Below are 24171 nucleotides of genomic sequence, written 5' to 3'. Positions count from 1 at the left end.
CTACAGTCCACTACTGTCCAGCTGTGTGAGTACTGAGTAGAGTACCTGGTGAGGAGGCTACAGCTGTGTGAGTACTGAGTAGAGTACCTGGTGAGGAGGCTACAGCTGTGTGAGTACTGAGTAGAGTACCTGGTGAGGAGACTTGAGCTCCGGAGGGGCTCTGGTGAAGAAGAAGTGCAGCAGAGTGCTGTAAGGGATCAGGTCTCCAACCACCGGGCTGCTGGCTATCAACTCACTGGTCTGAAACAGCAGGGGCCTGCCGCACGAGCACGCACACACACACACACATTGTTGATTTCGTCGCCTAAAACTATGACGGAAAATGTTCGTCGGCTACCTTTTTTCACTGAAGAAAAACTAAATAAACCCTAAGCTATGATGACTAAAGCTAAGACTAAATATATACTGACAATTTCGTCAACAAATGAAAACTAGACTTTTGTTGGGGAGGGACCAGTGGAGAAGAGATCCAGTAGAACTAAAAGACAAGTCATTTGATGTCTCTTCGCAATCGGGTGTTGCGATCTGAAAATAGCAGCTCTACAAGCTCACAAGGCGTCAAAATGAACACTGACACAAACACAATGCAATTTTTTGTGTTAGACTACAATACAGACTACTGGAAAGCCTAAAGCTCGAAACATACTCCATGGGAGTGTGTAAACGCAAATGACGCCTCCGTTTGACATAGTGCAGCTATTATTATAATTCTCATGTGCACACTGTAACGCTATATGAATATTTATATATATTTTTGTATCACACATTTCAATACATAAAATACACACCTGAAGGACCGTAACATACGGTAAGGTTTCCCCAGCTCAGACACTCGCCTGCACATTGGAGCCACTGCCAGCTCCATCTAAGAATGCACACACACATGCACGCACAAAAATATAAATTATACATACTACTGCTGCTGGTAGTAGTGCTATGCCTGAACTATGAGAAAGAAACTGACACACTCAAGTAAAGTAAAAGTACCACAAAATCATAATTGACTAAATGTACTTCCACATGTGCGCACCGGAAGAGGAATGCGTCCCTCACCTGTAGTAGTGCAAAGTACATTTACTATAGCACTGTACTTGAATGTTACTTTATTGGAATGTTTCCACAGTTACAGTACTAGTAGCTTTCTAGATTTGTATTAACGTATTACAAAATGGCGTACATTACCCACTTCAGCTCACTATACTAGACATTTCGTCCATTTGAAAATAGCGGATCGTAGATCTGCTATTTCGTCTTCTAAACCCTGACCTAAGTTTTCTGGAAAAACCATACTGTACATAGCAACAAAAAAACCCAAAATAGGTTCCCATCCAGAAAGGGTCAAAAATAAAAAAGTCATTGTTCCGCCGGCTCACCTGTGCAAAGTCGGCGGCCAGCCTCATCTTGCCTCCCTCGCCGAGCGGGCGCAGCAGGCTGGCGTGGCGCAGGAACAGCAGGACGGCGCGCCGCGCGATGGCCTCCGTGCTGTCGTAGATGAAGTCCACGCACTGGAAGTGGCAGAAGTAGTCGGCCATCACCCTGGAGATGAAGCCCTGGAGCTCCTTCATGTACAGGGAGACGGGCACGTCAGGCTTATCAGGGCTGCTCAGGGCGCTGCAGGACACACACACACACACACACACACCCATGGCCCGGTTTACAATGTATTACTCTTCATATGGCCACTGTGCCAGTGGCGTGCACAGATAGACACTAGGGGGTGCTAGACCCCCTGCCCTTTTGGCAATGTGCCCTTTTTCCCCTTTTTTTTGTACAGTGTACACTGTACAGTATGTGGACCATGGTGACATTGATCAATTCTTGATAATAAAAAAAAAGCTTCTAAGATTATTATTTAGGCCCCGGCCAAAATCTATAAATCTCACACTATTAAGGCAACCGGCCGGTTCCACGCGCTGCACAAGGTGCCCTTTTTTCAGCTGAGCACCTGCCCCTCTAAACGTCTGTGCACGCCACTACACCGCGCTCTGACTTTAGGTGCGTTACCCGTTCAAAACATATCAAATAAATAACGGTAGTGGGTCAAACACGCCAAGACTTCAGTTCAAAATATGTAATTCATTTTTGAACAGGGACAATAAACGTTTCGGCTATCCAGCCTTCATCAGTGTGATGAAATAAAAAAAATTAACTGAAGTCTTGGTGTGTGCGACCCACTACAGTTTACAATTTAGGCACTTAGCAGACGCTCTTACTCCAGAGCGATTTACAGTACAAGGTAATGCATTTGATTAATTCTAACGGTAGAATATCCAAAGAAAATCAATAAAAAACACACACACAAAGGGAGAGGAAATGATCGCTCCTCACTTAGTCAAGTGACTACCCCGACCTCTTTATGAACCCCTTCTTTTTTCTCCCAACCTGTACATGTCTTTTTTATGATGATTTGAATTTTGTTGTTATTTTGTCATGATAATAAATTGAATACCCAGGACCTGAATGGAAACAAGACCGCAAAGACATTTTTCAGTGATTTCCTTTTGGACCAAGTGTTTGACTATTCTCTGTACCGTTTACATTTCTGACAAATAAAGTATTCAATCAATATTCAATACGCACACGCACGCCTCGCGACACGCTCCATATATTGCCGTGTCCATATATGACGGTCAAGACAGTTGACTTCTCAACAGGCCCGAAAATTAAGGCCCGGCCCTACCTGGGAAGACACTGCCCCCGCTGCCACCCTAAGATCTCCATATATGGAGCTGACCTGTTCGGATGTTGATCTGACCTCATCAAACCCTGTACACTCAAGACACGCTAGTACAGAATTCATTCCATATGTTGTTCTGACCACCGTGTGTGTGTGTGTGTGTGTGCATGTGCGCGCGTGCGTGTGGCGGTATATCCTCACCCAGAGAAGTCCTCCTGGTGCAAGGTGATGATGATGGCTTCTATGGAGTCGCTGACGGACTGCAGTAGAGGCTGCACCGCACTGCTCATCAGGGCCTGCACCCCCTATACGCACGCACGCGCACGCACACACACACACACACACACACACACACACACACACACACACACAGTTAAAAGAACGGCCTTGAGGTTCTGTAGTACAGTATGAACAGTACAGGACATTACCTTCTGGCGCCTCTTTTCCAAAGGCCCTGGGCACAGAGATCGCCGTTGGACGCCAATTTTAATATTAATTGATTACGATGATCAATCGTGTCATGCATGCGTTCATAACACTCCGGTAGCGGTCCGTTGAAAAAACAAAACAAAAAAAAACGGAAATGGAAAATCAGCAGATCTCATGCTTTCTAGATTCTTCTTTTTAGACCAAAACCAAGCTTGATTTTCGTCTCATTTCTCCAAACGATATGATCCTAACTTACAAAAAGTATGTTTTGGGTGGATTAAATGACATTCGCGGGACATGTTACACATGTTATTCCTGACACACAGTTTCCGGCCAAATCGGCTTTCAATTTAAGAGTCTCGCCCATAGAGCTATAAGGATGGCGTTCTATACCTGGATGGTGCCAATACCTACATCCAGAAAAGGGATTACTAAAGTCTTCTGCGGCCCAACCCCAAATCCCAGGCAGTCACACAACCAAACTAGAAAAACTGCCCCTCGGGCACGCACGGACGCACGCACACACAGACAAAATGCAAAACATACTCTCTCCCCATGCCTTCGGCCTGGTGGAGACAATTAAAAGAGCACTTGACCCATTTTCAATCTTATCTTCATATAATTGGGCCTCATTGATGGTCATTATAAGATGGCATTATTTCTGTCTACTCATTCTGGTCAGTATTGATGGGATAATATATGGACATGGGGATTCATTCTGGTCAGTATTGATGGGATAATATATGGACATGGGGATTCATTCTGGTCAGTATTGATGGGATATATGGACATGGGACAAGTAAGACGCGCAAACGCGGGAAGCGAATGCAGCTCGTAAATGGCAATAACAATTAGAATAAATTACATACTTTTTTAAGGTTTTCTTTTTAAACTTCACTTTTTTGTGTGTTTTTAAGATTTTATTTTTAAGTTACGTTTTTTAAAGTTTAAGTGTTTTTAAAGTTTTTTTTTAAGTTAAGTTTTTTTGTGTTTTTTTAAGTTTTGAAGTTTTTATTTTGAAGTTAAGTTTTTTGAAGTTAAGTGTTTTTAAAGTTTTTTTGAAGTTAAGTTTTTTCTTTTTCATTTTAAGTTAAGTTTTTTTTTTAAGTTAAGTTTTTTTTAAGTTAAGTTGTGTGTGTGTGTGTGTGTGAGTGCGTGCGTGTGTTTTGTGTGATACAGCTGCGCCCTCTGGTGGCGGGCGGGTGGTGTAACAGCGGGACACACAGACATTCAGCCCTTGCTGTCATAGTTAGTGCTCACTGCATTCGCAAACAAAGCTGCAAGAAACTGCAGAAAGTTAGCATGCTGAAATAGAAGTTGTTCTATTGTATGTTGCATTCTATGACTATGACTAATATACTGACAAGTTCGTCAACAAATAAAAACTAGACTAAAATGTTAGGAAGGGACTAGTGGACAAGAGATCCAGTATAAGTCATTTTACACTTGGTTGCATCCTGAAAATACGTCATTACGACGGCATCAAGGCCTGACAAAATATATTTAGTCGACTAAATCGACTGTAGATTTAGTCAACTAAAATCCTATGTTATTTAGTCGACTAAAACTAGACTAACACTAAGACATTCCAGGTGACTACTAAATTAACACTATTCAAGAGACTATGACTAAAACTAAAATCGGTGACGGTGATGTCAGTGTTCTCTGCTGTATTCTACTGGAGAGAGGAAGGGTGGCGGGTGCTCAGATCGGAGAGCCAATAGGACTTACTGGCTGATCCAGCCGGCACCCGCCCCCTCTACACCAGATATAACTGGTGTAGAGGGGGCGTGTGCCTTTTTATAATGACCATTAGTGAGGACCAATTATAGATAGGTTGGACAGAGTAGCTCCCCCCCCACCCCTCCAACAACTATACTATGCCAGGTCATCACAGTTGCCACAGCAACTCGACGGGTGGCTATTTCAGGGAGCGCCGGTTGGCCGACAGAATGGCATTTGACAAAGTGCATTAATGGCCTTGAGTTCTGTACATAAACCCTATATGGTTGAGTGGGGTGAGAAAGGTAGGCACGTTTCTGAACTGTCCACAGCTCTGGTGCCATTTTATAATAATAATAACATTAATATTAATAATAAGTATTATTATTTGTATAGGCCCTTTCAAGAACAATGTCACAAAGTGCTTGCCCGAAGAATCCACAACACGAACTAACAATAACAGGAAACAAAACATGCGTGAAATGAATTCAAAGTAAGAGGGCTGGGGTTTATATTAACAGGAGTTTTATAATAAGGGTGAGTTTTCAGAAGGGATTTAAAACAGGGATAGGGTATTTATATATATATATATTTTTAAGATATTTTTTTTGCGGCTTACGCCTTTTATTCATTTTTGAAGGGACAGACAGTAGGCTGACAGGAAACGGGAGGGAGATGGGGGATGACATGCAGTAAAGGCCGTGTCGGGTCCGGGAGTCGAACCCGCGGCACACTGCGACTGGATTACCAGTCCGGTGCCCAGACCGTTACGCTACGGCCTGGGCCGGGTATTTTTAACACATTCCCTCCCGTTACTATAGGTGGGATCGTGAGGCCAGTGCCAGTGTAATGCGCGAAAAACGCAGAAGAAGAGACTACTTCCGCCCGACCCATTCTAGGCTGTGTATCAACGCACAATGGATTAACTTTATTAGCACGATCAAAGATTAGGGTTTTATAAGGTCCCCAAGATCGCAGTTTGTCTCATTTTGAGGAGAAAAATGACTATTAAGCTTGATGGATACATTTAATTGGTCTTTGTGAATGGAATTTCATGTGCCCCCATCCCAAATTATATCTTATTTTTCATGTCACACTGTCCCGCTGATTTTCATATCGCTTCTCCCCCAGCCGTTTATCTGTGCCCAGTCTGTGAAAAACATGTTATTTGGCCTTTCTGTCTCATAGAATTGCTTTCTCTCTTCATGACTCAGAGTTGTGGACTACATTTACTTAGAACTACATCTCCCACATTCCTGTTTCCTGGATTTGCCGGAAGTGACATATTTTCTAGTATTGATACGTACCACTGTATAGCCTTCCTCAATCTTGATTAAATGTGCTATATTAACCGTGTCCATTTTGTGACACGGAGAGAGATTTTCCTGTAACTTGGTGTATGTGAATTAGAGTTCTCAATCTCTGCCCGAATTGTGTGCCCAAAAGAACAGATCTGCAAGCTGTCGACACGCAATCGAGCGGCATGTTGATTGTTTGTATGTCTGTTCTTTTGGTTAGGCAACGCACATTACGCGTGGTATGTGGGTTTGAGAGGCAATGATTAATGTAAACTATATAGGCCTACAGTAGCCTAGTAGATTATAGCCAAGTTGACAGTTGTTATTGTATAGCTCTGTTCGGGACTGTTGCACAACAGTGAATGATGAAAAAGTTGCACTTTGTTAACGGGGACAGCATTTGACATATTAACTGCGTCACATCAGAGGATCGCTGCTACTTGATTCAAAGATGTTTACTCACCCCTGGAAATCGTAGGAAAACATTAGAATGTTGGAAATTGAACATTATCAGCCAATTAACTTGAGTTACATAAATCCTTTATTTTTCGGCGATTAGTCCGTTCACACTCGCCTCAATAACATTTGAACCACGGCACAAGGCGCCGCGGCCATATAGTGGCATTTTTCTTTTTTTTCTCTTTTCTTTTTCACTCTGGCTTTTTCGGGTTTTCGGGCCTAACATTATGGTAATTGTTAGGGTCGGGCCGAGCCTCAGGCCGACCCAGTTAGGGTAGGGCCGGGCCTTAATTTTCAGGCCCAATGAGAACTCTAATGTGAATTCAGCCTGCTCTCCAACAAAAAAAAACGACATGGCTGAAACACTGAACCTTGCTGACTGGACATTCCCTTTCTTTCATGGACTAGCTCCTAATTATTCATTTTGGGTATTTTTCTAAAAGTATTAATTATATTGAACCTTCTCCTAAAAAGTATTCCTGTTAAAGCTAATTCTTAACTTAATAATTTAAAGGTTTTATACCGATTTTGGGAAAATTACATGGTAAAAGGCTCCATGTCTGGGTTTTTAATGAGACTGAGTACTTTGTGTACTCTGATTACTTTCAGTGGTATTTTTACATTTCGGTTTCCTGCATGGCTGGTTTTCCTTCTACCCGAGTTATCGAAGTTAATATACAGTCCTTTCTAATTAGCATAATTAATTAGTGTATATAATTATTTACTTAACAAAGCTGTAGATGCATAACATACGACCAGTATGTATGTATCTGTACTTACTTTGACTGACTGTTACAGGTGTATAATGAGCTGTGAGAGGAGGGCTGGGGGATGCTGCATTACGTATATGTACATACTGAGCTGTGAGAGGATGGCTGGGGGATGCTGCATTACGCATATGTACGTCAGTAACGTGCACAACTTAAGTTAAAAGCATAAATTAGGTTTGTGCGTGTGCATGTGTGTGTGTGTGTGTTGTGTGTGTGCGTGTGATGGGCACATTAGTACTACGTACGCTGGATAAGCACAGCCCCCGACATTCTGATCCTCTTATCGGCTGTTCCGTCCGGGACAATCAATGCAAACTCAATATAATGCCTGACGAAAGTCTCTGTGTGTGTGTGTGTGTGTGTGGCTTGGGTTGTAGGGGAATAGTCTAACTGTGCTATTTATATTTCCTATTTATGTACGTCTCTCTGTGTGCGTGTGTGTGTGTGTGTGTGGGACAGTGTGTGGATGCTTGAAGTGAGTGAACAAGCATGTGTGTATGTGTGTGTGTGCGTGTGTGTGCGCGCGCGTGCAATGCATCAATTAAGTCCCTGCCAGAAGCAGATAACCTGATCTTTGGTACAATCTCCTCCATAAGCTCTTTGACCACAAAGTAAAAAATAATAATTATATATATATATAAATAAATAACCTAGGTGGACTGGCCTTTATGTCCTACAAACAGTCCTGCGAAAGTGTGTGTGTGTGTGTGTGTGTGTGTGCGTTCATGCATGTGGGTGAACTTACAATGACATTTTGAAGTGAGAGCTTCCTTGTGAAGTGACAAAAGGCTCCGGAGCACATTCACAACCCACTAACACAGTGTGAGGCCATTAAGCGAGAAGCGAAATGGACACGTAAAGCAGAAAGCGCTGCCTATTGTCCTTGACTGTCTTTTATTGATAGGATGAAAGTAGTCTGACAGGAAATGGAGAGAGAGATGGGGGGGGAAGACACGCGGCACAGGCCCGCGGCACGCCGTCAGGCTGGTTCAGCCATAGATATTTAAAAAATAGATGCCTCATTGGCTGCTGCAGAATTTACACTGGTACGGCGGAAGTCACGTCACGTCACGCTGCCACTCAAGTGACTACTGGCCAATCACAGTGCATCTTTTCCGGGACTTATCAGACCCAAACATGCGCACACTCATGCTTCCGCGGGGCTTCGCAAGGAATCTCGGGAATTCTTTGCCCTCCCTTGAGCACATACGCTCCAGAGCCGAAAGGGGCGTCTACCTTTATATGTCTATGGGCTCAGCAGTCAGCAGCCTAGGTGCCCAGACAGTTGAGCTAACCATCTGGGCCAAATTCTTGGCTGTCACGTTAAAGGCACGTATGTGTAGTCGTGTACGTGTACCAATATGTAAGGGTGTTCATTTTACCTCCAGAGAGCCAGAGAGGGCCTGTTCAGCAGCCGGCGGACACGATCCCAGCCCTGAGATGACCTAGAAGTAAAAATAATAATAAAAACACACACACACACAGGTCAAATGGTTAACAGGAGGCGGCAAAGCGAGACTCACACGCAACTCAGTTTGTTTAACCACTTTAAAACCTCGAGTTGCAGCTGTATACTTGGACTGCAATTTTCCCTGTACGCAAAATTCCTCACAGTTGCTCACAGTTGAGCTTGTACTGTACGTCAGAACTTTTTTGGGGCTAATGGTCAAAGTGGTTCATTTGACAGTGTGCGACGTTTCATCTATGCCTCCAAATTAACCCAAATTAATCCTGGCTTCGCTTTCAGAACAGTACAAATTTGGTTACCTTGTGCTTAAATATTTAACATGGGAGTAATCTGTTTTTACGACGCTGTTAATCACCCAGGTCGCTGCACTGGGACACAGCATGCATCTTTAATGTTGAGGGAACACATGTGTACGATATAGCTCTTTCTCCATCTCTCCTTAGCTTTAAACACTATTTATACTAACAGTGAGTTTGGAGATTAAACATATGTGGAGCATAAATTTGTCGTTACTAGATTGATTGCACCTGCTGCCTTGTGCTGAAAGACTGCTAGAGATCGCTAAACATTTTTTTCCTAATCTGCAGCTTGTTAACAAGAGAAATGACACGGAGGAAACAGTGAACACAGGCCGTTTAAAGAGGAACATGGACAGCAAACGATGTGTTTATACTACCTGGTCTCATCAATAAAAAGACGCTGTGAAGCTGAGCTTACCCCATTTTGGGCGGGAACCCCTTTTGGTGTTTTAAACATTATGTTATAATTTAGCTATTTTTGAAAAATCGTGAAAATATTTATTTCAGAAAACTGAAGGATTTAGAAGATTCTTTTTAGGCGTAAATGGGTTATGATGCATTATGACCAGCACTTATAGTTATAAATACTTCATAAACTTTGTTAGAAGTTGTTCTGCATAATAATCTGCATTCATAACGAGTGTTATGAACCCATACAAGTGCATTATAATGCATTACAAATGTGATTATAATGCATTATAGACCGGAAAGTGTTGCCAATTTCGTCATTTCTACTCCCCCCCCCCACAACACACACACACCCCTCGACCGGCTTCCTGCCATCACTATCCTGCAGAGCATTGGCATTGATTGACGCTGTGTTAATTGTGGAATGAATGGAGTGTGTGTGGGTGTGTCAAAAAGACAGATGGAACCAGCGTGTGCGTGCATGTGTGTCTGTGTGTGACCATGTGACTGCTGTGCGTGAATAATTCAGAAGTCTCATTCCACACACAGATGCAGTTATGATCAGCAACATGTTATGAAACGGAAGTAGCCTTGTATTAAGACTCTTGTACATGTATTTGATCGATTTTGACATTTACGAGAGTCTTAGTGTGCCCAGTGTCCCCAGTGTTCCCTGGACTATCAACAGTAAAGGAAGGTCCCCACACACCGAGCGCGTTTTTCGGATTTCTAGCGTCGTTTCTCCATCGATTTCCCGAAAAACGTGTCCAGTGTGCAACCACCTTAAAGCCCTTATTTCTCCGAACATGTACAAATGCGGGGCTTACCCGCTTGCCCCAAATAATAACTTATGATCCTGAGTCTCGCAATGTCTTTTTCAATAAAGAAGTGTTTTAATACCATCTGTGGCCGAACGGCTTTTTTTTCCCAGTTAACTCCTGCAGCCGTTGAGGGGGTTCGAAGTTGACCTTTACAAGTCCACTTGGACCAAGTGGACCGACCCGTGTACGCTCTCATGTCCTCTCTCTTTTGAGAAGGACTGCCCTGCAGTAGCTCACCTTGGAGACGGCCTGCTGTAGACGGTACAGAGAGTTGACCACTGCAACGTTTCTCCTCTGGCCATCAGTTAGTGGACCAATGACCTGACTGGCATCACCCTGGGTACTCAACTACGCACACACACGTGCGCACACACACAGAGGGAGAAAGAGTAGAGGGGGACAGAATCAGAATCAATCTTTATTGTCACATCACATTACAAGTATTAGAAAAACTTGGTTGTGCAGGCTCATATTGCAGTTAAAAGGTAGAGGGAAGAACATAAAGTGCATAACATAACAAAGTGAGTGCATATTTCATAAATAAAAGTTCATCATGGGTGCATGTATGTACGACTAGGATATAACAAAAAGAGTCCCTATTTGAGCACGAATCAGTCCAGACTGTGCAACAAAACTTAGCTCTTGTTCAGCAGTCTGATTGCTGACAAGTAAAAGCTGTTAAAGTCAAAGTAAAAGTCTGGTAGTACAGCTCCCGATGCTCCTGAATCGCTTGCCTGGCCGTGGGTGCGGCAGCGGCTTGAACAGGCTGTGGCTGGGGTGGTGAATGTCCATGATGATGCTTTCCACTTTAGCCACGTAGCGTGTCTCATGTATTTCTCTCATGAGGGGGGGAAGCTCCCCCCCCCCCCCCCCCCCCCACGATGCGCTGTGCTGTTCGCACCACTCTCTGCAGTGATCTGTTTCCGCAGCGGTGCAGTTTCAAAACCACGCGGTGCTGCCACTTGTCAGAACACTCTCTATGGTGCTGCTGAAGAACGCTCTGAGGATGCGTGGGCTCACTCGGAACTACTTCAGGCGGCGGAGGCAATAAAGTCTCTGTTGGGCTTTTTTCAAAACTGTTTTGGTGTGTGTGGCCCACTTCAGGTCCTTGGAGATGTGTATCCCCGATATATGTGTCTATATAGATATATAGACAAACATTATCACAGATCTACCATATAAGAACGTATGGCAGACCAAGTCTCAACTAAGGGTACTTACAAACTGATTAATCGATTGGGCTCTAGACTATAATTATGGTTCTTTTTCTTTGTGCTTTTTACGAACTAAAAGTAAAAGTACTCATTGTGCAGAATGTGCCATTTCAAAAGTTCAAAATGTATACAAAATGCGTTGCGACGCATTGTGAGGTTGTAGATCGGCTATTCTCAAATGGCCGAAATGTATAGGATTGAAGTGGTTAAAGTATATAAAATCCCCAAAGTAACTAGTAACTAAAGTTTTCAAATAATTGTAGTGGAGTAAAAGTACAAATTTTGGCTCCGAGATGTAGTGTAGTAGAAGTAAAAGTATTGGAAATTGGAAATACTCAAGTAAAGTACAAATGACTCAAAATTGTACTTAAGTACAGTACTTAGTAAAAGTACTTATAGTTACTTTCCACTACTGATTCCACCATGCTGCCAGCTCCGGCTCTGCCTCCCGTCTGTTTGTCAGAGCCGCCGTTTCCGAGCCTCGCAGCGTGGCTGGTCACACCTGCCGTCCTACACATCTTCACTCTCGCCGGTACCCTTCTGTCACAAATCACTCCCCTCCATCCGTTCCAGCCTGCCTGCACTCTCTCCCACGCTCCCCCTTCAGAAGGAGGAGTGCCCGTAGGAGTATGTGTAGTGACAAATATCACCCTCCTCGCCCGGCTTCCCCCGTCCCCCCGAACACGGGCCAATTATTCCTATAGACGCTCGACAAAACCGTGATGAAAACGAACCCCCCCCCCAGACTCCGAGGTGGTGGGCAACACACACACAGACACACACACACGCGCGCACACACACACACACACACACACACACACACACACACACACACACACACACACACACACACACACACACACACACACACACACACACACACACACACACTATATACACACCAGCTGTTCAGACTTGACACAGAAGAGTTGGACAGTCTTCGCAGCATTCTTGGCGACAGCCAGAGTCAGATGAGGATCTATTGACGCCACATTCAGCTCACTGAAAGGCAAACATAGTACCGTTTATTAATATAACGCAGCTTCTCGCAGCGTTGTGAGCTTGTAGATCGGCTATTTTCACTACTTCTTACACACGTTTTTTATAGTGATGGGAGATTAAACGGCAAACACATCGGTATCGGCCGATGTGTCGCAAATCTAGATCGAATTCAGCAGATATTTAATTTTATTATAATTATGTTGAAAAATAAATAAATAAAAAGCCTGAAAAAGCTTTTTGTGATGATGTGCAAATTATATCAGTGTCTTCTGGGGAAGCTTTCGAAAGAGTCAATAGTTTGAACATTTAAAAAAACCCACTACATTCAAGCTGTTTATGTTGGGATATGAGCCAACATTTCAATAACGGTGCATCCCTAGTTTAAGAATAAATTCAGCCTTTTTTCAGAATGGCCAAAATAATTATATTTCTTAAATACAGAATGAGATCATATCGACATTGGTTATATCGGTTATCGGTATAATTATATCAGATATCGATATCGGCCAAATTGTGACTTTTGAAATGTGTTGGAATTCATTTCATTGATAAAAAGTTGTTATTTTTAATGGATGACACCAAAAAAGGGGACATTTACTCGCGACGCCAAAAAATTGGTCCGCGGCCCAAACATGGGTCCCAACCCACTGGTTGGGAAACAGTGCTTTAGGATTCAGGGTCCTTAAAGATTCCCTCTCAACCGTCCCGATCCCTTAACAATTCCCTTTAATGATTTGCATAGAGCAGGGGTTATCAAACATTGTTTGCTTCAGTTTTCCTGATTTCTGGATCAAGGTATCCCCTTTACCCGACTACATGTCGATTAGAAAGAGAGAAAGCTATATCTAGCATATATCGTTGCTGTTGGGCAGAAATCTCTCTTTTTTGTAAATGAATGCCCCACTTTGCCTTACTGCAGTGTCATATAAAAGTAGCAAAAATAGCAGAAGCTTGATTGTGCTACTTTTTCGTATAGAGCTCTTCACCGGGTCCCACGACTCCAGAATTACCTGAGTGGACCCGAGACCCGCACGGGTCGGAGCCGTGTTTTATCATAAGCACTCGAGCAGGGTCAGAAACGGACATATCTCCCGCAGACCTCGGGTCTGTCAATCATTATGTGTAATGCCCGAGTGGATCCGAGGAGACCCATAGGCTACTGTGTGTGTGACGTGTGTGCCTGTGCTTTTTTTGTTGTTGCAAATGTTCAATCAGTGTGTGATTGTATGTCAGTCTTACTGTAGAAACTCTTTCTCTCTGTCCGCTGCATGTGCGCTATGCTGCGTTGCGGTTCTGTTTAACGTGTGGGCTGACCTAGGATCAGTTTAGTGTTTGGTGTTGCCTTGATTTGAATGAAAACACCGGCGTATAATTCCCGACAACAGTAGGCTGAAAGCAAATAGCAAAGCTCAACGCAAATTGAGAAGGTTAAAGCAACCATGGCAACTGTCTCATGCGTATCCCCACACGTGGATAAAGAAGAGAGCAAAGTAGGAGCTGTTATAAGTACATGGAGTATGGTGCCTTGCCTTGCTAATATTCCATTCAGCCAAGAAGCTCAACGCAAGCTCAACGCAAATTGAGAAGGTTAAAGCAACCATGGCAACTGTCTCATGCGTATCCCCACACGTGGATAAAGAAGAGAGCAAAGTAGGAGCTGTTATAAGTACATGGAGTATGGTGCCTTGCCTTGCTAATATTCCATTCAGCCAAGACCGGTATATGCATCTGCTAAAACAAATGATCCGTTTGGTTAATTTTAAATGCACGCATGCTGAGGAGACGAGAAGAGACGAGTCTCTCTCTAGCCCTCTCTGCTGCAGCCTGCAGGGAAGCTCTCTCTCTCCCTCTCTCGCTTTAATCATAAAATGGTACAGTAATTGGTCAATACGTCAGCTATATTATTTCATAAGGTGAAAATGTTTTCGGAACGGGTCGGTATCGGTAATAATATGTCACAGATTAATTTCGGCTTTCGGAACCATTTTTTTGGACCCGAGGAGAGCTCTAATATGAGGTGCTGTGAATGAACGATAACCTTTTGACGAACACAGCACCAGCTCCGACAGTGAGATTAAATCATTCCGGTTCCTCAATGTTGGATCCGGTTTCTCCGATTCCCGAATCCCCAACCCTAGATGTCGGAGTGAGACATACACAGATATACAGTCTATGCGTGGGGCCGGCCTACCTGCTGATGGTCTTGATGATGCTGTCCAGCTCGTCGTTGGAGGGGGGGTTGCGGCCCCCCATGGGGAACACCAGGTTGATGGGGTCAAACAGGCGGGACAAGGACTTGGAGAGGTAGGCTGCCTCGTAGGGCTGGAGGGAGTCTTTCAGAGCCTTCTCTGGACTGCACACACACACACACACACACACACACACACACACACACACACACACACACACACACACACGCACGCACGCACGCACACACGCACACACACAAGCTCACAGCGATAAATAAAAACGCAATAAAAACACGGCGCAATGTGAGCTTGTAGATACTAGGTTAGTTTTGCTTGATAATATCAATATATACAGTACATGCAAAAGGAAAGAAATCAGTATAAACAAGCAACGGCAACTAACTTTACCAAGGTCCGCATACAGTGTACACATGGACCCTTACAGTGTGTCCTAATGGAGCGCATGATAATCCTGTGGTTTTCAACCCTTTTCATAAAGGTGCATTATGTATTCGGCATTTGATCCACAAACCACCTTTTGATGATGATGTAGCCTCTCACACCCAAAACACAGAATATGTTGTTATCGTTGGATATGATTTTATCCACAATTCCATGCTGTACTGATGTTGGTACCATAGGAGAGATAACAGGCAAACATTGATCAAAAATAACAATGATTCTCCGTTTTCCAATTGAATAGACCTTTTTGTAAGTAAGTATGTTTAGCAATCATTTTACTCTTTAAAGCGTACACTTTACACTCTCAAGAGTTAAAGATCTATGAGTTGGACCCTCATTGGTTTACCAACAAACTTCCATTTAGCTGGGGACCACCTGCAACCCCCTTCGGGGACCACTGGCGGTCCCCGGACCACTGGTTGAGAACCAGTGTCCTAAATGGAGCACGTAAGATAATGCGATGACCGCATAATGCGTACGTGTTGACACAGATAAATGATGCATGGCCCCATTTCGTAACAAGCTTTGAGGCAATTCTTTCCTCAGGGCAAGAGGTGTGTGTGTGTGTGTGTGTGTGTGTGTGTCTGTCTGTGTGTGTGTGTGTGTGTATGTGCGTGCGTCCCCCATTCCATCATCAACATTTCATTATTATTCATCACCATTAGCCAGTATGTGCATTACATGCATTCTAGTGTGGAGTGCCTTGCTAGTTCTTAGATAGGCGTTTATATTGTAAAGCACTAACTGATGGTGTGTGTGTGTGTGTGTGTGTGTGTGTGTGCGTGCGCTTGTATTACCGTACTATACTTGTGAAGACCAAATGGTCCTTGGTTTGTGTTTGTCAGTTGTTCCAGGGGGTCCCCAGCTAAATGATAGTTTGGAACCAAATTGACTCTTATGGGTCTGTTAAATTAACATTGATTTTAAAATATAAATTGGGGGTCCTAGAGATAGAAAATGCCATTAAATGGGGGTCCGTAGACTAATTAATGTCAAACTGGGGGTCCTTGAAATTAAACGGGTTGAGAATCACTGCTAGATACGTAAAACTCTACTCTTATGGGGGTCCCTGGCATATCTCTTCAAATGGGGGTCCACGGGGCTAATTCGTGTCAATTTGGGGGTCCTTGACTTGAACAAGTTTGGGAACCACTGGTCTAGAACCGTGGTTGAAGGGTTCCCCAAACGTTTTAGCTCAAGATCCAAAAGAGAAATTAGACATTTGCCGAGGACCCAAACTAGTGAAAATCTACAAACTCACAACGCATCGCAAACTTTTTTTCTTCTTTATGGAAATTATTATACTTTATGATTTTATTCATGCAATACTAAAAAAAATTGAATTGTTTTTAATTGATGAAAATATGTGACATTTTTGTTTAAATCTTTGAAATAAATATGTATATTTTTTATGTCGGAAACAACTGCCTTTTTAGTACCCCCGCTCATAAAAATGCGTCCCGAATCCCGATCCACTGGTTATGAAACAGTGGTCTGGAACTTCTCCATAATCGGAATCCTTATTGGACCCAAAAACCTGGCATCGGTCAGGCTGGAGGTATAATGTGGCCTTACAGCTGCCATCCTGTGGGTGATAGGGCAGTATTGATTCCGCCGACTACAAATAAAAACTAGATAAAAAATGTTAGGGAGGGACTAGCGGAGAAGAGATCCAGTAGAACTAAAAGATGAATCATTTCATGTTCGGTTGTGCTCGGGTGTTGCACTCTGAAAATAGCAGATCTATAAGCTCACAAGCTCTTGTAGATCGGCAATTGTCAGCATGCAAGTGTTAAAGACAGAATCAACTGTATCAACAATGACATTTTTCTCAAAAAGACTATGACTAAAACTAAACAAAAATGTGCAAAATCAACACTAACACAGGGTGGTGAGACACCACTGTTGCGTGGAAACAGAAGTTAGCTTGCTGCCGCACAGCAGTTTACGCATAGAGTATTAAAGGGATAGAGACTGAACCGGAGCGATAGAGTTTACGTCTACTCACCTGTAGTCCTGTTTGGCCTGCGTGAACAGGTCCTGGACGTCCAGCTCTGTGGCAGACATGTCCGGAGGCGCATCCGTCCCTCCGCTGCTTGTCAGCGCCCCCTGTATGCTGGTGCTGTACTGCTGCAGCCGGCGCCAGAGGTCATTGTATAGACGCAGCAATTTGGGATACTCCCCTTCCACCGCCTGCTTCAGGAATGTAGATGCTTAAGAGAGAGAGAGGGGGTCACATTTAATTCAATCCAGCTCATCCCGACCTCTAGGCCAAGGTTTCAAAGTGGGGGCCGTGGCACCCCTAGGGCTGGCGGTGCAATTTTGACTGGCCCATCAAACAATACAAAACAATATACATACCGTATACAAAAATAGAAAGAATGAAGTTATTATCTTATCTTTAATTAGACGATATGTCTATTACATGATCATCAGGAAGGTAAAACTGTGTGCGTTCATTCGCAAAGCAGCGGGAACATCAAGTCACCTCTCGGACTCAACTGCCTGACTCCATTCAGAGACTCAACTGCCTGACTCCATTCAGAGACTCAACTGCCCGACTCCATTCAGAGACTCAACTGCCTGACTCCATTCAGAGCAGCTGAACATCAAGTCACCTCTCGGACTCAACGGCCTGACTCCATTCAGAGACTCAACGGCCTGACTCCATTCAGAGACTCAACTGCCTGACTCCATTCAGCAGCAGAACATCAAGTCACCTCTCGGACTCAACTGCCTGACTCCATTCAGAGCAGCTGAATGAACATCAAGTCACCTCTCGGACTCGACTGCCTGACTCCATTCAGAACATCAAGTCACCTCTCGGACTCAACTGCCTGACTCCATTCAGAGCAGCTGAATGAACATCAAGTCACCTCTCGGACTCAACTGCCTGACTCCATTCAGAGCAGCTGCAAAGATGAGCCTCAGCAAGCGCCGAAAAGAAGCGTCACGTTAGCCCAAAATGTACAGGATGCTGTCGCTTTCATTTTACCATCTCAAGCAAATTCAATACCACTATGTTTAATTTGCCAGAAAACAAACAAATAGTGCCAGTTGTAAGATCGGCAATATAAGGCACCAAAGACAGAAGTTATCAAGTATCGTTACTGTTGTAATTGTATCAACCGGCTCCTGTCCATTCTTCGTTAAGGTGGCCCACCGGTTCAGCTATTTGAGTATCCCTGCCCTCGGGAGTCGTGATGCAAGTCCAAGGATGCTGCAGGATACTTTGAATCGATCAACATCCCTTCAGTTTAACCACTTTAGACTCTATATTTATCACTTGCACGGTTCTGTTTCAATCTACGTACACCAAATCTCTTTGCCCGAAAATAGCTGATCTACAAGCTCACGACGAGTGAGTTTGTAGATCAGCAATTTTTGGCGAATGTTTCCCCCCAGTATCGGGACACAAGTGGTTAACGTTATTTTGAATCTGTCATAATGGAAACTGATATTCCCTCAGAGTTTGACATACTGTATTTTAGGGGGGAAATATGTACACTGCTCTGGGCTACCGACCTACTTAGAAGAGAGGAAGTCTAGTACTATCTAGTACTATAGAAGGAAGACAAATGACAGGTATAGCTTCTTTAACACTTGAAGTCTACAGACTGATGGAGACAAAGCTGTCCATACATTTAAGGTCAGACGAGAGGCTTTTGTCCCAAAAGCTTGCCAGCCATGTGTCCACAGCCAAGCACACCGCTTGTCACTATGACGGATGGCTGTCGTAATGTTCGCTCGTCTTTTCTGGAGTTGGGCGTGGACTCACGTCAGGTCTCTTTGATGAATGTCAAGCTGGACCTCGGGGCTATTTCATAGCGCCCTGGCCTTGCGTTAAACTCAGAGTGGAGTTCCATAGGGACACGCTGGGGATATGGTTTATGCGGCAGTGTCAAGGTCAATGACAAAAATAAAATGATGATGTGTGTAGACTAGAGGGTTAAGTGCAATGTTCCCACAACGCAAGGGTGGAACTTTAGGGCATTAAGCAACTAGTCGACTATTCAAATAGTAGTAAATCCACGAGTCGACCTTGTTGGTACTAGTTGAGTAGTTGATAAGAAAAAATAAATAATAATTCCCGATTTTGTAGGCCTCAAGATCAGGTAGTCACCAATGTAAACAGTTTTTAAATTATTTCCCCAAAACAAATGAGTTGGAAAATGTATCGGTTTAATTTTTTTTTAAAGAAGACAATTGGTGGACTCTCCAAAAATGGGATCGGCATCGGACAGGCTTCATCTTTTTCCACAATTGCTTTCCATCTGGGCCGCCACGCTCTCTTATCTATCTGTCCTGCAGTCACTGCATAACAATGGTTTACATAAGAATGCTATACACAATGTGTGCATGCCAGGTCAGAATATCCACGCAATAGTCGATATACAGTTATATACCGGGCGGCACATACTGTATGCAAACAACACATACGTAGGCACATGCTCACAGCGGGGTAGATTGTACAGATTGTTGGGTGCAATGTTAGGAATAGGATAGACACGAGCCAAGCCCGCCTCTCTAGCTCCTTTTTCACACTTTGTTGTTATTCTTGCGGCGCTGAGTGGGAGCACGCAGATATTCTTGGCTCTTTACATTCTTTTCTTCACTCTCCGCCCACCCATTACAAGAAATACAGTAGCTTAGTCCCCCCGTCCCCTCAGGTCAAGGGGAGAGGAGAGCAGTGTGGATTTCGTTGACTAAAAACTATGACGAAAAATGCAATGGCAGTTCCTCAGTCAAATTTGGTCACAAATGTTCGACTAAGTTTTTTTCACTGACGAAAACTAAATAAAAACTAAGCTATGATGACTTAAACTTTGACTAAATATAGGCCTACTGACAATTTTGTAAAAAATTTAAAACAAGATCCAGAAGAAAAGCCATTTTATTCTCGTTCGCGCTCGGGTGTTGGACTCATATAAAATAGCAGATCTACAAGCACACAACTGTATCTTATGGTATTTAGTCGATTAAAATAAATCTAAAACCTTTCAGGTGACTAAAATATGACTAAAACTAAATGGAAACCAAATCAAGATTTGCTGTCAAAATCAACACTGGAGAGGAGAGGAGAGGAGAGGAGAGGAGAGGAGAGGAGAAGAGGTGACGAGACTTATTACTGTACCTGTGGTAGCCCTGTGGAACTCTACGGACAGAATGTTGGTGACATCATTCCAGAAGGTGTACATTATGTCAGGCTGGCTGTCCTGTGGGTACAGTGTGGGAAGAAAACAACTTAGACCCTCTACTCTTTGTAAAAAACACAGACCTGAGATGCAACTGTACCAAATCTCTTCACCAGAAAATAGCAGTGTGAGCTTGTGGATCTGCCATTTATTTTTGGCTAATGTTCTCCCCCAGTATATGGATGCTGGGGAAAGTTCAAGTGTTTAAAATAAATGTCGAATTAATGTTCAAAAGCTTTCTAAATTATTTCAAAAACAGCGGATCTACAAACTCATACCATAGTAAAAAATATATATATAGATAAATTACATGGCCAAATGTGGGACGCCTGGTTGAAAGTCGTTAAGGGACATTTATGGTTGAGGGAGAAAATAAAAAAGTCACAAATTATATTACAAATTATATTATATTACACTGTATGTATAACACTCCCTCTCAACCTGTGGGCCAGGGCCCACATGGTCGCGAGGATATTGAGCGTTCCATTCAAATAAAAGCTTCCACCGGTGAACACAATGAACACACATGCTTCTCCTCCGAGCGAGGCTGGCCAGGCATGCTCACACCTACACTTCACATCTTGAGCTGTCGTGGAGGAGGGAATCGTTGTCTCTTTGATCCATGGCCATTAGTACAGACGATTGGACATAAACAGCTATTCCTCCCACATTACCCTTGGTAGTGGAACTCCCTGATATCGATGATAGCCTGTGTGTTCTGCTGTGAAGACTAATTCGTACTTGGTCGTGCGGTCAGTGTTGTTTGCAGAAAGTCTGTTGTTTTGGGTGTTTAACGCTGTCATACAACAAAGTAATAATATAAATTAGAGCCTTTCTGGATGAAGGCCCATTTGAAAATCTGAAAAGTGTTTGCGGCCCACCCATCTGACTAATTAACACAAAACACATTATATTAGATGTCTTTATTATCCACTAGGGAAAATAGTTTTGCTCGGGTCAATGCATATATTAAAGACAAAGACAATACAATAAATATAACACAAAATTATGTTTTTGAATGTCCTATGTCCAATGTTCCCTCTAAAAAAAGTTCGGTCTGAGCAAACACTCAAACCTCCTGAGCAGACATTAGCAACTACTGAGCAATCATACATCACCTTGACACTAACTATCCAAACGTTAGATAATGCGAAGTGAGCGCCCCTCACTTCACACAGGTGTGATTTCTTCTTTTTTCCAAATGGATTTTGGTATGGATAAGGTTACACAAGTTACAACATTTTTATTTTGTATCAAGGTGGTAGGCTAGCAATTTTAGGAATTCAGTTAGTCTATATCAGTGGTTCTCAACAGAATGGTTCCACAGATAAATATTGTGAAAATAGCCGATCTACAAACTCGTTGTCAACTTGTAGATCGGCTATTTTCACAATTGTTGCCTCTTTCTTTATTATTTAATAATCTGGCCAATGTTGTCTGACCAGTTTTTATAGCATGGTTTGCTGATTACTTTTGATGCAGTAATGGTAGTCCTAAAAGTCCTTACATTAGTCTCATAGCCCATTGTGCATCATTATCCTTATAATAATAATAATCATATCCTATATTCACGATTACATTGTTATTAACAACATACACAATAACAGCAACAACTGTATTTGTGTAAACCTGGGAAACCGGACAACGTTAAGTCTTTAAGTCATTGTTCAGGTTGCTCTGAGGGAATGAGGAGCACTCAGGTGTGTGGAATTAGTTTCAATAGGGTTGTGATGACTGCCCTTTTATTCAATGTTTTTTTTCAAATGCTAAATAATGTACAAAACCCCAGGGTAAAATGTAAACAGGCTAAATGATGATGGCTGATGCTTCATTCACTATAGACAATGCATTCAAATGCAGAGATTAAATGTGTTAATCGTCACTGGTTGTCTGGCATTGGAGAGATCAACTGATAATGATCACATTATGGATGCACTGAGACCATTTTACACCTCTTTGACTCGGATGAGTTTCAGCAGAACTACAGAAATAGGTCAATCACACAGAACTTAATATTACCCTTTGTGAAATGTTAAAGGTGTTACAGTAGATATGTGTAGTTCAGTTTTTCCTGTAGGAAAAAGCTTTGGCATGGTGCTGGGCGCGGGGGGGAATTAATTCATTAATTTGATTCAATAATTAATAATATTAATAAATTAAGATGGGGACACTGGGGAGGCACTGGGCAGACACTGGGGAGGCACTCAGGGGGACACTGGGAGACACTGGGGAGACACTGGGAGGCACTGAGGAGACACTGGGGAGGCACTCGGGGGGACACTAGGGAGACACTGGGGAGGCACTTGGGAGACACTGGGGAGACACTGGGGAGGCACTCGGGGGGACACTAGGGAGACACTGGGGAGACACTGGGGAGATACTGGGGAGACACTGGGGAGGCACTGGGGAGGCACTGGGGAGAAACTGCAGCCACTGGGGAGACATTGGGGAGGCACTGGAGAGGAACTCAGGGGGACACTGGGAGGCACTGGGGAGGCACTGGGGAGGCACTCAGGGGGACACTGGGGAGACACTGGGGAGGCACTGGGCAGACACTGGGGAGGCACTGGGCAGACCCTGGGGAGACACTGCAGCCACTGGGGAGACATTGGGGAGGCATGGGGAGACACTGGGGAGGCACTCAGGGGGACACTGGGGAGGCACTCAGGGGGAACACTGGGGAGCCACTGGGCAGACACTGCAGGGCAGACACTGGGGTTCAAAAATAGCTCTAGTAATCATTGATATAATTATTGTGTGTTCAGTAACAGAAATCTTCCCATGTCTCCATATCATGTCATGTCATATAACTCATATAGGATACATACAGAATATAAGACATTGAACTGAAACACAAGCTGATAAATCTTTTCAGGGTTCTCTCTCCTTTTAGGATGGAATTTGTAACCCACATTATGGCTATGGCTATGTCCAGCTTTTAGTTTGTGTGCACAAACTTTGTCCTACACAAACATTACATTCCAATTGACAATTAATGGAAAATGTTACGTCATAGTTTAAACACAAACATTGTGTAACACAAACATTGCTATGTTGTATATATAGGCTTTCAACTATCAACTGTCAGTAAGAAGTCGGCGATGATGATGTACGAGCGCCCCTCACTTCACACAGGTGTGATTTTTAGATATACAAACAAACTGTCGATGTATACAAACAAACAATCTCTGAAAACGGTACTGGAATCCCAATCAACATACATGTCTGTTCCGCATTTTCAAAGCAAGGCAAGGCAAGTATAATAAGGTCAAATAAATCAGATAGAAATACTGGAATAAAATTACAGTGCGGCATAAGACATTAACAGGCAAATAGGTCTTCAGCTTTGATGCAAAGGAGCTGAGAATTGTAGCAGGTACCTAGCAGGGACCTGCAGTTTTCTGGGAGCCTGTTCCAGATACACTGCATGGCGCATTAAAAACGTCACGCTGCTTCTTCCACGGTAGGTTTGGACACTGGGGGACAGAAAGCTTGAGACAAATTTCCCCTCGCCGGCAGGTAAGAATAGCACTGCAGTCAAGAGAGGTCATTCTCAATGTCAACCTTGTGTCATTGGACAGAGGTTATTGAACAGCCACGACAGAAAAACACCTGCACAAATAATTAAGCCTGTTTAACACATTTAGGCCTGGAATGCATCTGTGTCACGTTAGCGTTTAACGACATTATTACGAACTATTATTTTATACTTTACTGTAGCTATTGAAAAATAGCAGATCTACAAGCTCATAGTGTGA

At 43.3% G+C, this 24171-nt stretch overlaps 1 protein-coding gene across 1 annotated transcript in view; it reads right to left on the bottom strand.

Annotated features, from left to right (window-relative positions):
* Positions 1-24171, bottom strand: part of cog5 (component of oligomeric golgi complex 5) — a 93382-nt gene that overhangs the window by 4621 nt on the left and 64590 nt on the right. The window contains exons 11-20 of the mRNA XM_083758092.1: positions 20353-20434; positions 17227-17431; positions 14759-14920; positions 12468-12567; positions 10589-10699; positions 8738-8800; positions 2879-2982; positions 1374-1611; positions 789-865; positions 130-256 (exon numbers count right to left, since the gene is read on the bottom strand). Coding sequence (XP_083614218.1) covers positions 130-256; positions 789-865; positions 1374-1611; positions 2879-2982; positions 8738-8800; positions 10589-10699; positions 12468-12567; positions 14759-14920; positions 17227-17431; positions 20353-20434 — 1269 coding nt within the window. The remainder of the gene's footprint in view (positions 1-129; positions 257-788; positions 866-1373; positions 1612-2878; positions 2983-8737; positions 8801-10588; positions 10700-12467; positions 12568-14758; positions 14921-17226; positions 17432-20352; positions 20435-24171) is intronic.

This window comes from Protomyctophum parallelum, assembly GCF_964188405.1.
Source record: "Protomyctophum parallelum genome assembly, chromosome: 22".
Taxonomy (NCBI): Eukaryota; Metazoa; Chordata; class Actinopteri; order Myctophiformes; family Myctophidae; genus Protomyctophum; species Protomyctophum parallelum.
The sequence above is the reverse complement of the archived record's forward strand: the minus strand, read 5'-3'. Positions and strand labels throughout refer to the sequence as shown.